The sequence below is a fragment of the Oncorhynchus mykiss genome, chromosome 24 (genome assembly GCF_013265735.2).
Source record: "Oncorhynchus mykiss isolate Arlee chromosome 24, USDA_OmykA_1.1, whole genome shotgun sequence".
NCBI classification, from domain to species: domain Eukaryota; kingdom Metazoa; phylum Chordata; class Actinopteri; order Salmoniformes; family Salmonidae; genus Oncorhynchus; species Oncorhynchus mykiss.
In genome coordinates, this window is record NC_048588.1 from 4,608,222 (window position 1) to 4,625,590 (window position 17,369).

A 17,369-nucleotide genomic window follows, 5' to 3' on the forward strand; every position below is an offset into this window, starting at 1 on the left:
TGGGTTGCAGAATGCATTGCATTGTACTAATTATTTGGGCATTCTAATTAATTTGTTATAAACTATTCTTTATTTTATTGACACTGGTAATGTAATAATAATTATATGTAATGGTGTGTGTGTGTGTGTGCGTGTGTGTGCGTGTGTGTGTGTGTGTGTGTTTGTGTGTGTGTGTGTGTGTGTGTGTGTGTGTGTGTGTGTGTGTGTGTGTGTGTGTGTGTGTGTGTGTGTGTGTGTGTGTGTGTGTGTGTGTGTACAGTTGAAGTCGGAAGTTTACATACACTTAGGTTGCAGTCATTAAAACTCATTTTTCAACCACTCCACAATGTCCTTGTTAATTAACAAATTCGAATTTTGGCAAGTCGGTTAGGACATCTACTTTATGCATGACACAAGTAATTTTTCCAACAATTGTTTCCAGACAGATTATTTCACTTATAATTACTGTATCACAATTCCAGTGGGTCAGAAGTTTACATACACTAAGTTGACTATGTTAGATCTCTAGGGGCGCTATTTCATTTTTGGATAAAAAACGTTCCCGTTTTAAGCGCGATATTTTGTCACGAAAAGATGCTCGACTATGCATATTCTTGACAGTTTTGGAAAGAAAACACTGAAGTTTCAGAATCTGCAAATATTTTGTCTGTAAGTGCCCCAGAACTCATTCTACAGGCGAAACCAAGATGATGCATCAACCAGGAATTAGCAGAATTTCTGAAGCTCTGTTTTCCATTGTCTCCTTATATGGCTGTGATTGCGCAAGGAATGAGCCTACACTTTCTGTCGTTCGCCCAAGGTCTTAGCAGCATTGTGACGTATTTGTAGGCATATCATTGGAAGATTGAACATAAGAGACTATATTTTCCAAGTGTCCGCCTGGTGTCCTGCGTGGAATTCGGTGCGCAATTGCCAGCTGCTTGTACTTTACCATTTGATTCAGGGGAGAAACCATGTGTCCAAGAACGATGTATCAATGAAGAGATATGTGAAAAACACCTTGATGATTGATTCTAAACAACGTTTGCCATGTTTTCAGTCGATATTATGGAGTTAATTTGGAAAAAAGTTCGCGTTTTGAGGACTGAATTTTCGGGGTTTTTTTGGTAGCCAAATGTGATGTATAAAACGGAGCTATTTCTAATACACAAATAATCTTTTTGGAAAAACTGAGCATCTGCTATCTAACTGAGAGTATCCTCATTGAAAACATCAGAAGTTCTTCAAAGGTAAATGATTTTATTTGAAGGCTTTTATGTTTTTGTTGAAATGTTGCGTGCTGGATGCTAACGCTAATGCTAACGCTAAATGCTTTGCTAGCTAGCTACTTTTACACAAATTATTGTTTTCCTATGGTTGAGAAGCATATTTTGAAAATCTGAGATGACAGTGTTGTTTACAAAAGGCTAAGCTTGCGAGATGGCATATTTATTTCATTTCATTTGCGATTTTCATGAATAGTTAACGTTGCGTTATGGTAATGAGCTTGAGGCTGTAGTCACGATACCGGATCCGGGTTTGGGAGATCAGAGAGGTTAAACAGCTTGGAAAATTCCAGAACATGATGTCATGACTTTAGAAGCTTCTGATAGGCTAAATGACATAATTTGAGTCAATTGAAGGTGTACCTGTGGATGTATTTCAAAGCTTTCCTTCAAACTCAGTGCCTCTTTGCTTGACATTGTGGAACATCAAAAGAAATCAGCCAAGACCTCAGAAAAAAATTGTAGACCTCCACAAGTCTGGTTCATCCTTGGGAGCAATTTCCAAATGCCTGAAGGTACCACGTTCATCTGTACAAACAATAGTACGCAAGTATAAACACCATGGGACCACACAGCTGTCATACCGCTCAAGAAGGAGACGCATTCTGTCTCCTAGAGATGAATGTACTTTGGTACGTAAAAAATGAAAATCAATCCCAGAACAACAGCAAAGGACCTTGTGAAGATGCTGGAGGAAACAGGTACAAAAGTATCTATATCCACAGTAAAAGCCCTATATCAACAAAACCTGAAAGCCCGCTAAGGAAGAAGCCAAAGCACCAAAACCACCATAAAAAAGCCAGACTACAGTTTGTAACTGCAAATTGGGACAAAGATCATACTTTTTGGAGAAATGTCCTCTGATCTGATGAAACAAAAATAGAACTGTTTGGCCATAATGACCATCGTTATGTTTGGAGGAAAAAGGTAGAGGCTTGCAAGCCGAAGAACACCATCCCAACCGGCAAGCACTGGGGTGGCAGCATCATGTTTTGGGGGTGCTTTGCTGGAGGGACTGGTGCACTTCACAAAATGGATGGCTTCATGAGGGAGGAAAATTATGTGGAAATATTGAAGCAACATCAGTCATTGAACATATGAGTCAGGAAGTTAAAGCTTGGTTGCAAATGGATCTTCCAAATGGACAATGACCCCATGTATACTTCCAAAGTTGTGGCAAAATGGCTTAAGGACAACAAAGTCAAGGTATTGGGGTGGCCATCACAACGCCCTGACCTCAATGCTATAGAAAATATGTGGGCAGAACTGAAAAAGCGTGTGCGAGCAAGGAGGCCTACAAACCTGACTCAGTTACACCAGCTCTGTCAGGAGGAATGGGCCAAAATTTACCCAACTTATTGTGGGAAGCTTGTGGAAGGCTACCTGAGACGTTTGACCCAAGTTAAACAGTTTAAAGGCAACGCTACTAAATACCAATTGAGTGTATGTAAACTTCTGACCCACTGGGAATGTGATGAAAGAAATCATTCTCTCTACTATTATATTGACATTTCACATTCTTAAAAAAAAAGTGGTGATCCTAACTGACCTAAGACAGGTAATTTTTACTAGGATTAAATGTCAGGAATTGTGAAAACTGAGTTTAAATGTATTTGGCTAAGGTGTATGTAAACTTCCAACTGTAGACTTTTCTATTGTGTTATTGACTGTGCGTTTGTTTACTCCATGTGTAACTCTGTGTTGTTGTTTGTGTCGCACTACTTTGCTTTATCTTGGCCAGGTCGCAGTTGTAAATGACAACTTTCTCTCAACTGGCCTACCTGGTTAAATAAAGGTGAAATAAAAATACATTTAAAGGCAGAGGGTGAAGTGCTTCTTTGTGGAGATTTCAATGGAAGGACAGGTTCTGAGCCTGACTACACTGATCCGGGAGGCAACCACCACATATTTGGACACCCCTCCTTGTACAGTAGCCCTATTATAAATAATAGAAACAGTCCTGACCAAATACTGAACAAAAATGGGAAGGAGTTAGTGCATCTCTGTCGAGCCTTAGGCCTGTACATGCTTAACGGTTTACTTACCGCTCAGCTCTTGGGACAAGGGTAGTCGATTATGCCATCACTGACATTGACCCCTCCTCCATTAGTGCATTCACTGTCAGACCACAGGCGCCACTGTCAGATCACAGTCAGATCAAAACCAAAGAAATGCAACATCAGAAACAGAAAACAAAATGTTTCTGAAAAAATGGATTGATAATAAATGTACAACATTTAGACAAATGTCAAATGAAAAACGCATTGCAAAAAGTATTTATCCCCATTGGCGTTTTTCCTATTATGTTAAATTTGATTTTTATTTGGATTTCATGTAATGAACATACACAAAATAGACCGAATTGGTGAAAGGAAAAAAAATACTTGTTTAAATTTTTTTTTAAACAAAAATTAACGGAAAAGTGGTGCGTGCATATGTATTCACGCCCTAAATAAGATCTGGTGTAACCAATGATATTCAAAAGTCACATCATTTGTTAAATAATGTGAAATCTAAGTCCCACACTAACTGTCACATGATCTCAGTATATATACACACCTGTTCTGAAAAGCCCCTGAGTCTGCAACACCACTAAGTAAGGGGCACCACTACCATGAAGACCAAGGAGCCGACCAAACAGGTCAGGGACAAAGTTGTGGAGGAGTACATATCAGGGTAGGGTCATAAAAAATATGTGAAACTTTGAACATCCCACGGAGCACCATTAAATCCATTATTAAAAAATGTAAAGAATATGGCACTACAACAAACCTGCCAAGACAGGGCCGCCCACCAAACCTCACACTCAAGTTTGATGTTTTTTTTGTCTTGTTTCTTGTTTGTTTCACAATAAAAATATATATATTGCATCTTCAAAGTGCTAGGCATGTTGTGTAAACCAAATGATTCAAACCCCCACAAAAATTCCATTTTAATCCCACGTTTTAAGGCAGCAAAATAGGAAAAATGCCAAGGGGGTGAATACTTTCGCAAGCCACTGTAAGCAGCAAAACAACCCAGCGCTACGCTACGAATACTTTGAAACTCTGAAACAGTATACACATACACTGAAATGCAAGAAATTGAATTATACCAATAAGACACTTGACAAAATTGAAAATGCAATTGACCAAAATCGGTTCGGAGACATGTGGAACAACTTAAGAACAACAAAGCCACAAGAATTAGCCAAACAAGATGAAGGAATTTGGAAAACTTATTTTGATAATCTATACAAAAACATCATACAAAAAAACTTAGAACAGAACCAATTAGAAATTCAAGAAACATTTTACATCATGGAACCAGTCATTTAAAAACAACCAAAATCCATGAGATAATAACCAATAACCCAACAAGATCTAAATGAAAAGCTCAAAACGATCAAATCAAATAAGTATTGTGGTCTAGATAACATCAGACATGAAATGCTGAAAAACAGCACACCTGAGTTGCAAAATGATGTGCTTAAACTGTTCAACATGGTATTAACTTGCTGCTTTCCTGATGTCTGGAACCAGGGGCTCATCTCCCCTATCCACAAAAGTGGAGACAAATCAGACCCCAATAATTACAAGGGAATTTGTGTAAACAGCAACTTGGGAAAGGCTTTCTGTAGCATTTTGAATTCAAGATAAGTAAATGTTAAATTGGCAACCTCCCCAACCATCGCACTACTGACCATATTTACACCTTTACACACATTAATTAATAAGCACGTCCTGCAAAAAAAGAGGGCAAAATGCTTGCTTGCTTTATTGACTTTAAAAAAGTAATTTATTCTATTTGACACGAAGGGCTATTCTACAAAATTCTACAAAGTGGGCTTGGTGGCAAGGTGTATGACTTAATCAAATGTATGTACACAGAAAACATGTCTGCAATAAAAATCTAAAGTCAAAGAACATCATTATTTTCACAACGTCTCGGTGTGAGACAAAGCTACAGTTTGATTCCAAATCCTTTCAACATTTATAGCAATGAATTAGCAGACATATTGGACCCTTCTCCAGCCCCAGGACTCACACTATTTGACACAGAGGTAAAATACCTGATATAAGCTGATGATTTGGTACAACTATCACCAACCAAAAGAAGGTCTTCCACAGAACCTTAACATCCTAGAGCCAAAATTGCGCCCCTGGCAGTAACAAAAGAAAATGGCAGTGAATGCACAAAGAAAAAGCCTGCAGAACATTGTATCCAATAAAAATGTAATGATTCAAAATCAACATCCCAATTAGAATATGGACCAAAATATTTGACCGTGTAATCCTACCAATAGTTCTTTACGGAAGTGAGGTTTGGGGGCCACTCAATAAACTGCACTTTAAAAATGGAGGACAAACATCCAATTGAAGCCCTACATGCAGAATTATGTCGGGAAATTCTACAAGTCCAGATAAATACACCAACTAATTCATGTAGGGCAGAATTGGGCCGCTTTCCAGTGGTAATGAAAATACAGAAAAGATCATTAGAATTGTGGCTACATCTAAATTCAAGTCTGCAATTTTAAGCATTTCAAACCCAAGAGCTGAGTCCAGAAACGAGCCCTCTCAGTCAGCTGGTGTTGGACCTCACCAACCAAGCTGACACCAGCACTGCTTCAAAAGAAAGAATTACAATAAACAAAACCATGAACCAATCAAAGGACTCATATTTACAACATTGGAAAAATGAAACAAATTCCCCAAAGCCGACTAAATTGCTATCTGGCCCTAAACAGAGAATATGAATTGGCTGTCAGAGATACGAAGCAGAGACAGATCCTTACGAAGTACAGGCTGAGTGACCACCAATTGGCAATAGAAACCGGCAGACATAAAAAGACATGGCTACCCAAAGAGGAGAGTGTATGTGGTCACTGCACAACAGGGGAGGTAGAAACAGAGATGTACTTTCTCCTCTACTGTGATAAATATTCCTCACTATGAGATTCATTATTCACAGAAATGACTACATTTATTCCAAATTTCAACTTATTAAACCCAGAGGAAAAACCGAAAATTCTCATGGGAGAAGGAGCAATGGCTCATCTTCAGCCAAATATGTATTGCCTGCCATAGCCTGAGGGATACTGAATAACAACATCTGCATAGTAACTTACTTACAGTTGAAGTCGGAAGTTTACATACACCTTAGCCAAATAGAGATGAACGTACTTAGGTGCGAAAAGTGCAAATCATTCCCAGAACTACAGCAAAGGACCTCGTGAGGATGCTGGAGGAAACGGGTCCAAAATTATCTATATCCACAGTAAGACAAGTGCTATTTTGACACAATCTGAAAGGCCGCTCAACAAGGAAGAAGCAACAGCTCCAAAACTGCCATAAATAAGCCAGACTACGGTTTGCAACTGCACATGGGGACAGAGATCAAACTTTTTGGAGAAATGTTCTCTGGTCTGATGAAACAAAAATACAACTGTTTGGCCATAATGACCATTGTTATGTTTGGGGGGAAAAGGGGGGAGGCTTGCAAGCCGAAGAACACCATCCCAACCGTGAAGCATGGGGGTGGCAGCATCATGTTGTGGGGGTGCTTTGCTGCAGGAGGGACTGGTGCACTTCACAAAACAGATGGCATCATGAGAGAGGAAAATTACGTGGATACTTTGAAGCAACATCTCAAGACATCAGTCAGGAAGTTAAAGCTTGGGTCTTCCAAATGGACAACGACCCCAAGCATACTTCCAAAGTTGTGGCAAAATGGCTTAAGGACAACCAAGTTGAGGTATTGGGGTGGCCATCACAAAGCCCTGACCTCAATGCTATAGAAAATGTGTGGGCAGAACTGAAAAAGCGTGTACGAGCAAGGAGGCCTACAAACCTGACTCAGTTACACCAGCTCTGTCAGGAAGAATGGGCCAAAATTCACCCAACTTATTGTGGGAAGGCTACCTGAAACGTTTGACCCAAGTTAAACCATTTAAAGGCAATGCTACCAAACACTAATTGTGTGTATGTAAAGTTCTGACCCACTGGGAATGTGATGAAAGAAATAAAAGCTGAAATAAATCATTCTCTCTATTATTATTCTGCCATTTAACATTCTTAAAATAAAGTGGTGGTCCTAACTGACCTAAGGCAGGGAATTTTTACTAGGATTAAATGTCGGGAATTGTGAAAAACTGAGTTTAAATGTATTTGCCTAAGTTGTATGTAAACTTACGACTTCAACTGTATATCTGTTGCTTTTATATTGTTTTTGTAAACAGTTCATTTGTGTTTATACGTTCAGGCACTTAGGAGAGGTTGAACAAATGATTGGATAGCCCAACTGTTGCTGGTGTTTTGTTCCATTTGTGTTACGTTTGAATTATTTTTAGATTTGTTAAATTATTGAATTACATTTCTGTAAACACTTACACACAACACCTCATGTATATACTCTCAATACACGTTACATAACACATCAAATAACAGGCCCTACACTCCTACACTAATCCACACACTCATGTGTGTGCGTACACTCATGTACGCACACACACCCAGTTTCCTGTGTGCATCAACAACGGTCCACCACCCAAAGGACATCCAGCCAACTTGATACAACTGTGGGAAGCACTGGAGTCAACATGGGCCAGCATCCCTGTGGAACGCTTTCCACACGTTGTGTAGTCCGACAAATTGAGGCTGTTTTGAGGGCAAAAGCGGGTTTCCAACTCAATATTAGGAAGCTGTTCATAATGTTTTGTACACTCAGTGCATGTCATGTTTTTTTGTTTTGTTTGCTTATCAGAGCAAAATGTTTTTTTTTAAATTGTAACATTAATTACATTAATGATTTATTTTATTAAAAAACAAAAATGTTGTAATACCTTGGCAACAGCTAGTGGGATCCCTAATAAATATAAATCAACATCACTATTATAATTATTATCGTTAAAACCTTATCTGTGTTAAGAGAGAGACAAGAGAGACAAACACACACAAACACAAAGAGAGAGGGAAGCAAACACACAGAGAGAAAGAGAGAGAGAGAGAGAGAGAGAGAGAGAGAGAGAGAAGCAAACACACAGAGAGAGAGAGAGAGAGAGAGAGAGAGAGAGAGAGAGAGAAGCAAACACACAGAGAGAGAGAGAGAGAGAGAGAGAGAGAAGCAAACACACAGAGAGAGAGAGAGAGAGAGAGAGAGAAAAACACACACACAGAGAGAGACACACACACACAAAGAGAGAGAGCCAAACACACACACAAAGAGAGACAAACACAGAGAGGGAGAGAGAGAGAGAGAGAGAGAGAGAGAGCGAGAGAGATACACACACAGAACAAGACAAACACACACACACAGAGACACACACATACAGAGAGAGAGAGAAAGAGAGAGAGAGAGAGAGAGAGAGACATACACACACACACAGAGATAGGCACACACACGAGAAACAGACACACACACACACTCAAACAGACAGAGAGAAAAACAAACAAACAGACAGAGAGAGAGAGAAAGACACACACACAGAGAGAGAGAGTGAGAGACATATGTGTATGTGGTCACTGCACGACAGGGGAGGTAGAGACAGAGATGCACTTTCTCCTTTACTGTGATAAATGTTCCTCACCAAGAGATTCATTATTCACAGAAATGACTACATTTATTCAAATTTCAACCAGAGGAAAAACAAAAAAATACTCATGGGCGAAGGAGCAATGGCTCCTCTTGCAGCCAAATATGTATTTTCCTGCCATAGCTTGAGAGACACAAAAAAATAACATCTGCATAGTAAGCAGTAACTTACTAATTATTACTATTATTATTGTTGTTGTGTTTATCATTCCAAATAGCAGTGGTATGGGTGGTAATGGTAATGAGAGCAGTTTAGTGATGGTGGTGGTAGTAGTAGTAATGATGATGGTAGTTGTAGTAGTAATGATGATGGTAGTTGTAGTAGTAGTAATGATGATGGTGGTTGTAGTACTGATATAATGGTGAAGATAACCATTTTTTGTTAGATAGTTTAATTTCCCATTTTTTGAAGTTAATTGTGTTGTGTATTATTATTTAATACCATTTTATATATATATATATATATATATATATATATATATATATATATAGAGAGAGAGAGAGAGAGAGAGAGAGAGGGAGATAGAGAGAGAGAGAGAGAGAGAGAGAGAGAGAGAGAGAGAGAGAGAGACAGAGACAGAGACAGAGAGAGAGAGAGAGAGAGAGAGAGAGAGAGAGAGAGAGAGAGAGAGAGACCATATCCCGTTAGCTTTATCTAACTGCCTAAAATAGCAGTTGAAGACTTCAGAGTGTGGTCATAGTCCCCTGCGGAGGGCAGAGGGTCTACTGCCTTCCACTGCTCTGTGCCTCAGTCAGTTCAGCACTGATGATATGCCCTCCCCCCCCCCCCGCTCAGTGGGGCAGAGAGTCACCTCGCCCTAATGCCGGGGGTGTGAAGTGAACTGGTGTCATAGTCTATGGCAGTACACCCATCGGCTCAAACCAACACCAGCATGTCCCCATATGTCCACAAAACCATGGTACAGATATCTGAATCATTAGAGGACATACAAAGCCTGACAGCTAATACATATGTTAATGAAACACACACACACATAGGCAGGCAGACACACATCCATCACATCCAGCACACATCCATCCATCACTCACACAGAGTAATGGGTCTCACCACACCAAGGTATCCGTGACGAGGGAGAGGGGAATCTGACAGCAAGCTGTATCGATTCAGTCTGGGAACCTCCCCTCGGGCCCTGTTCACACACATACGAAACGCCGCTGCCCTGGATCAATGAGTGCTCCCGTGTGAAGGACAGAGCCACACGCACGCGCACACGCACGCGCACACAACATTGAGAGAGATGAAACAGGAGCCGAGTATCAGAAGGTGAGAGCTGGAGCGAGGGGAGCGACCCGAATCATCTGACCTGAGCAGTCTTATCTGACTCCCCTCCATTCATTACCGGGCCGCAGAGCGACCTTTAAAACTATGGGCATTTACACACAGCGCAACACACAGCGCAACACACACACACACACACACTCTGTACCAGCATGTTAGCAGTTGTAACACAGATACAAATAGGAACCTAGATATTTATCTGATGCAGGAAAATTGACAGCACATCCCTCCAAATGTAGGACAAAGACGGTGACATAGCCAGAATATAAACACAGTTTGTGTGTCATGCCTGCTTTCTTTGGTCTGAATGTGATCAATGGGTAAACAGGTCCACTCAATCAATCCAATGAGTTACAATGAGGCAATGTCCTTGAATTACAGTCTCTTCCCACACACACATGCACATGCAGGTGCGCGCGCACACACACGCACACACACACACACACACACACACACACACACACACACACACACACACACACACACACACACACACACACACTTCAGCTCTGTCGGATTTATCTCCCTCACACTGCTATTAAACAAGGCAATGAGTGACTAGCCACAGATCACCCCATGAGAGGCTATTTTATGACACTCCATTTTGAATAATTGGGGGAAAAATGTACCCGCTCCCCCCCTCTGGTCTAGGCAAAATGGGACATGCCACTAAAACCACAAAACAGATTAGTGCTGATTAACGACCTCCGAATGACCTTAACAGGGGTCCGAGGGTCTTACCAGCAATACCGGAAAAAAAAACAGGAGATGATATTCATTTACATAAGGAGCCCATATTCAACATTCAAAAACCCTTCTGCACACACACCACAATCCCGTTGGTGGTAACGGTCCAGAGTCTGTTCACTATGTATTTTTTTCATCCTTTGGGCCAAAATCGGAAGCGTTTGTCATCTTCATTCTCATATAACCAACCGATCAATCAGCCAATCAATTAAGCAATCAGCCAATCCGACAAGAGTCCCGTTCACATGCATTGGTGATTGGTTGTGAGGTTTCCTTTCAAAGTGTGTACGTATGTGTTGATGGACGTCCATCCCGCAATGGGGAAATAACAGTTGTACTTTCAAGATCTGGGCCCAAACATATTAAAAGGTTTGCCATCTTTGTACTCATATATAACCAATCAACCAACCAGCCAACCAGTCAACCCTTTTAGCCCATTTCCATATATTCAGATCTAAACATGCTCCTACCTGGCACCATGGACACGGTGTCTTTCTCCCAGGACACCACGCTGACGTACTCCTGCACTGCGGTGGGAATGAGGCACTTGAACACGGCCACGTTGCCCCGCATGGACCGCTGGTCTGCCACCCGCACTGTATAGGGCTCCCTGAACACTGGAGAGGAGAGACAGAGGAGAGGGGTGGTTAGATGGGAACAACCCTGGCTATTCTGCATCATACGGTGTTGGTCAGTTGAGCTAAAGCCAAGGGCATTAGTTCGGGAAGCTAACACGAGCCTTCCGGTTCAAGTTAACGGTGCTTATCATACAAGCAAAGAGCAAGATATGACTGACCTGCACCCTAGATTATTATCCAATGAAAGCAATGACCTCTTTTTCCTGATATACAAGAACTGACATTGTTCCTGAAACTATAATTCACTGAGAGACGCCGAGAGTAAATTTGGTTGGTGGACTGTTAAACAACATCAAGCCAATGTTGTTTCCGCTTTAATCCTGCAATGCAAAGGAGAAACTGATTGTAGAAAGAAGTGACACCCAGTTGCATTGAGAAGGATCTGGTGCGAATGGCGATGACATTTTTAAAGAAAAACCCATGCAACTCTAAAAGGCAGCGCCGAATGGCTGGGTGCGGGCAGTCGCAAACGGGGTGGTCTCTGCACTTGACGCACAGTACCCTGGACATCGCACAGATATGTGTAGACAAATGACAAAATGGCAACACCAAGGGTATCAGTGTGGATTGGATTGAAATGGGCCTATACAGCAACATGACAAGACCATAGCTGGTGTGACTGAAATGAAATTGTATTTCAAGCATAATAACAGTGTAATATCAAAATGTATTAGCTAGACCAACAGAAGACGAAAGCATGGGCGTTTGTCATCTCAGACATGTCGATGCAAACGCGATTAAATGTAGACCAAAATCAGCTGGAAAACAACGTGGGGAATATGTGGCCCTGCAATCTAACCACAGCTAATTCTATGAGGCTTCTCTCATACCAATCATGGGAGTAATGGTTTAACCACGTGAAGTCGACAACACACACACACACACACACACGCGCGTACACACGCACACCCTGCCTGCCTGTACTCTCTCTCTCTCCAAGTTCACTAGCGATATAATTAACGCCTAGCCTGGAGCTGAATTTCCTTGGTCATTAATAATGCTTAATGCCAGCCGCCAGTGTCACCCATTGAAACTAGAGCCAATGTCCTTGTCGGAATAGTGAAGTCGTTAACCTTAACGTTGTGGTGTGGGCCTACCCCAAACGTAATGTGACCATTGGCCTCTGCACTGTGGCCTAATGTATTGCGAAGCCTCATTTGTAACAAATCGAAGAAAGGCCAAATCATTCCAATCAGGTCTTCATTCCAATTCCTCATTTAAATGTCCCCGTTTCTTATCACAGCAGACCATCTCTGGGTCAATGGGCATAATCGATTAAGCATCCCCTTTCGCAGCCAAGCCAATACGTTCAATCATTTATTTACTCCTTGATAGAACCTGCATCTCATCACGCAGAGCTACATTTCCCTATGAGCACCGAGCCTCTACGAGACTGTTTAAAGCCAAAACAACGGGACAGCAAACATCGCTGATTCGTCGCACTTACATACCCGACAAAAGGGCTTAAACCAGAAGTAGGCTAACAACTGTGGTAGCACAGTGATATTGCACATGTTTCGAGGCGAGAGGTGCAGAATATGCCACATTTGTTTCATTAAGCCCTGGCAAGTGCATGCAAATGGTAGCCCAGTGTTGATGCATGAGTAGCACTCACTCCCCTCTCACATGCGCGCCGTCGTTAGGACGTTACTGATGCCTGACTCTATGCACCCCGGTTGCCTAGGAACGGGCAAAAACACGGGCCTGGCGCTCTCCGCGCACTGGGAGGAGAGGCCTGTATCACCGCCGCCTAAATAATTAACTACAGGGAAACCAAATACACTATTTACTTATTCATGAGGCGAGCAGCAAAGAGAGAGAAGGAAAAGAATCAAGTAAACGGGAAACTGAAGGGATGTACTGTATTGTACTCGTTAATGAATGGGAATAAACAACACCTTGCTAGCAGGTTCCTTCTGTGGCAGAAGAGCTACCAAAACCAGAGATACAAAGGAGGGCCCCGGGATCGTACAGGGCAGCCAGTGAACCTGCTCTCCCAGGTCCACTGTGCTCAGCCCTCAGTCTAAACACGGTGTGTTTGTGTTGTTGGAAAAAGGGGAGCTGAGGTTAGCTCACTGAACAGCTGACCCCAGTTCACTCTAGGCCTCAATAGTGTGTGCAACTCTAGCTCTGTGTGACAAAAGGCGTAGGACATAGGATACAGCCACAGGCCTAGCGTCGATGACACTACTACTACACTACCAGACATTGACGGTTACTCGGACTGTCAGGCAAAAAATGAATAAAAAGTCCTACAGTAAAGTCACCAAGTCATCTCTGGTGTGTGTGTGTGTGCGCGTGTGTGTGTGTGTGGGGGAGGACAGCAGGCGTTTGACAGGGGTGAGCAGGCAGCCAGAGACCAAATGAGAGGCGCTCCATCATCACGTCATCTCAATGGGCACACAGACCAGGACTTGAATAGGCTCCAAACTGCAGGCAGGCAGGCAGTCACTGGGACCATACAGAGTCTACCTGTAATGCACTCCAAAATGATTGACCTGCTCTACAGCAGTGGCTACCACGTCCCAATTCTGTTGACTGACTTTATTTTTCTCCTTTCTTTTCGGTCACAGTGGAATGGCTTGATTTATCTGGTCTCTCTCCCCTGGTGGCCACTGATAGGTGGAAGGATAAGCTAGGTCTCAAGAGTGGAGCGCTCAGCTGTAGTTCATTCAGACTGAGCTTTGAGACGAGGTCAGAAACTCAGTCTAGGTCCAATATCTATTCAGTGTAGCATCACAGCCAATAGCTAGATTCCCGTCCAACTGCTGACAGATTTGAATGTGAATACTCTAAAAATATGCATAAAATATGCACATTTTTCCACCAGAGATGTGTTTCAGTCAATTAGACCAATTGCGGATAAAAGTCTGCGTGATGACATACTGCCCATAAAAATAACTTTTGGTGGAAAAATTCCCATGTACCGAAAAAAAGAAACTTAAAGTGAAATAGTCCTTAACAGTCAATCTAATTAACGCAATATTAGAATCTCCGTCAAGTTCCGTCAGTTTACGCTTGGGCTGCGTCTCAATCCACCACATCCACCTATGTCGGCCATCTGCATCTGCATCTGCGGTGGGAAGTGGTGGAGCTGTTTGTCAGACCAGGAGAAAACATCTGTACCGTCCGAACCATTTGGGCTACTAATATGACCCCACTAAGGAAAGGGGAGACTCTCAAGGACAGCATGGTGTGCTCTGTTTTGCTTTATGACCCCAACTAGTGTCATGGGACTCGTCTGAAGGTAACCCATTCAAATGAATGGAAGTGTAGAGGTAGTTTTGTGCCAACAAAAAAGGGTTCAATACAATTGTGTCCAAAAAACAACAACATTTCCTGAGCTTTCTTATCTCCTAGATATAGGACAGACACTTCAAAACCTTTTTCCTTGTGATTTATTTTTCTACTGTCTTTTGTGCAATTTTTTGTGTGTTATTCAATGCTTTTCTGTGGGCTATAGCAGTAAAAGCCAAATTCAATATTTTATCAAATATTTTATTTGTACAGTGGGGCAAAAAAGTATTTAGTCAGCCACCAATTGTGCAAGTTCTCCACTTAAAAAGATGAGAGAGGCCTGTAATTTTCATCATAGGTACACTTCAACTATGACAGACAAAATTAGGGGGGAAAAATCCAGAAAATCACATTGTAGGATTTTTAATGAATTTATTTGCAAATTATGGTGGAAAATAAGAATTTGGTCACCTACAAACAAGCAAGATTTCTGGCTTTCGACATTCGCCGTTTCCATCAGACCTGTCATGACATTTTTTATATATTTTTTATCCCGACGTGGACTTGATTTCGCGTAAAAAGGTTGGACGGGAAAACCCTGGTTAATGACGCTTATCAATGTCAACCGTCACGCACATATGATGGCTAAACCTGCTTTTCGATGTTTTTTTGTCATGTTATTCACAGTGTGTCTATTCACTGTTCATGGGGTGAGGAGAGGACAACGGCGGGGGACGGGCGTAGGATGGAAAGCAGAAGGGCGACAAATGTTGACAATGAAGGAGAGGAGGATGGCAAGAACTAGAGACGGATGGGAAGGCTACCTATGAGAGCCAATGGAAACATCTTCAACGTCATTAGAACACCGGCAGGTGATTTACAAAATGTCCGTCAAATGCCGAGGATGAAAATGTGTGAGAATGTTTAACAAGGAATAGAGCTCAGGACTTTGACGATAACAGAGGGAGAGAAAGAAAACGAGCAGTGATTTTCATAAATGTACAGCGATCCACCCAGGTGCCAGTGCTATTGTTGGCACGGAATCATCATGCATGGGAGGGAGGGAGAATCAAAGGGGGGGGGTTGAAGAGATGAAAGGAGGGAGGGTGTCACACAGCGAGCTGTCAGCTGTCATCAGTCTCCGACGGACACCTGAGGCGGGACGCGCCACACCCTGCCTCTCACGCCCTGCCTGTCGCCCATGGTAACCGCAGAATGTGTATGTGAATTTGTGTGTGTGTGTGTGCGTTCTGTGAATGTGTGGGGCAATACACAGGGGGGCAATACACAGGCCAGTCCTGAGAGCTAGAGTAGAGGGGCTGCAGAGTTGGGTGTGGGTGTGGGGGATGGTGGTTTTTTACAGACTCAGCATTTAATTGATTAATTGAGGTAATTATTTTTTAGGGAAGGTCGCCCCACACAGATGCTGGTTGGAAAGACACTGCACAGCTGATGGGACAAGGGTCCTCTGGACAGAAATGCTATAATGGGTATGGTGGAGTAGGTGTCGTCTGTAGCCATCGTCCATTGGCCAACTGACTGTTAACAACGGGAATCGCTACTGGATTAGTTTTTTATCGTCCACATCTTGTAAGGGGGCCGTTCCGATTATGAAGATGCAGATTTTCATTGAACGTGTAGCTGAACGTGACCTAAAACACCAACAATATTTCTTCTCTCTGTTCAACTCTGTTCAATCCCTCTCGTGTTTAAACTCATTCCCTTTCCAGCTACAGTAAACACCCCGACAAAGACCTGGCACAGCTACCCAGAACAGCCAGCTTGACAAAAATGCTGTGTGTGTGTGTGTGTGTGTGTGTGTGCGTGTGTAGTTGGGGGACTTTCCAGTCCATGGACAGATGGTGAGACTGGGAGACAGGAGGCCTGCTGGCATAAGCAGGGCACAGGCTGGTGTGTGTGTGTGTGTGAGTCTGCATCCCAAAGCCTGCTTGTGTGTGTACGTGTGTGAACTCCCCCATTGCAGTTTGGCCATCCCCACACTCCAGCAGTGACCTTGGTACAGGGCACAGAGGTCACTCTGCCAACTGTCTGTGCCAGTGTGTGTGTGGCTGCCAGGGGATTTTTAAAGGCGCAGGGTCAAGGCTTTGGGACGCTCGCCCCCCCACCGAGTCTTATTGTTAGTGAGAGGACCAATATGGATGTCGTTTGGTTTACCGTTTGTTACAGATGTTTTTTGTTGTTTGGGTGTCTTCACTGTGTTTGGGGGGGTTCTCTTAGAATGGAGCTGAGTGTACAGCATCAGATCGCATGAGAAAGTATTTGAGGCACTACATGCATTTTCTTTGTGTTTCTAAACCTCTTCCTTGCAGCCTGTCTTCATGCTTAGCCTCCTCTCATTCTTTGTGAAGACACTGTGTTTCCGTTTGGCCCCGGAACACTGTTTAGTTAGAGACACAGCTTCACCTGTAGAACCTATCCTGTCTAAGGCTGCCCCAGAAGAGTGTATGTCTGTACATCTGTCTGTCTAAGGCTGCTCCAGAAGAGTGTATGTCTGTACGTCTGTCTGTCCAAGGCTGCCCCAGAAGAGTGTATGTCTGTACGTCTGTCTGTCTAAGGCTGCCCCAGAAGAGTGTATGTCTGTACGTCTGT

General features: G+C 42.6%; 1 protein-coding gene across 6 annotated transcripts in view; it reads right to left on the reverse strand.

The window, feature by feature from the left end:
* Nucleotides 1–17,369, reverse strand: part of LOC110503487 (Down syndrome cell adhesion molecule-like protein 1 homolog) — a 296,025-nt gene that overhangs the window by 266,369 nt on the left and 12,287 nt on the right. For all 6 annotated transcript variants that reach the window (XR_005039325.1, XM_036961298.1, XM_036961296.1 and 3 more), the window contains exon 3: nt 11,355–11,501. Coding sequence is in view for 5 of the 6 variants with exons in the window: in XM_036961298.1 (XP_036817193.1) it covers nt 11,355–11,501 (147 nt within the window). In the remaining variant the exon portion in view is untranslated. The remainder of the gene's footprint in view (nt 1–11,354; nt 11,502–17,369) is intronic.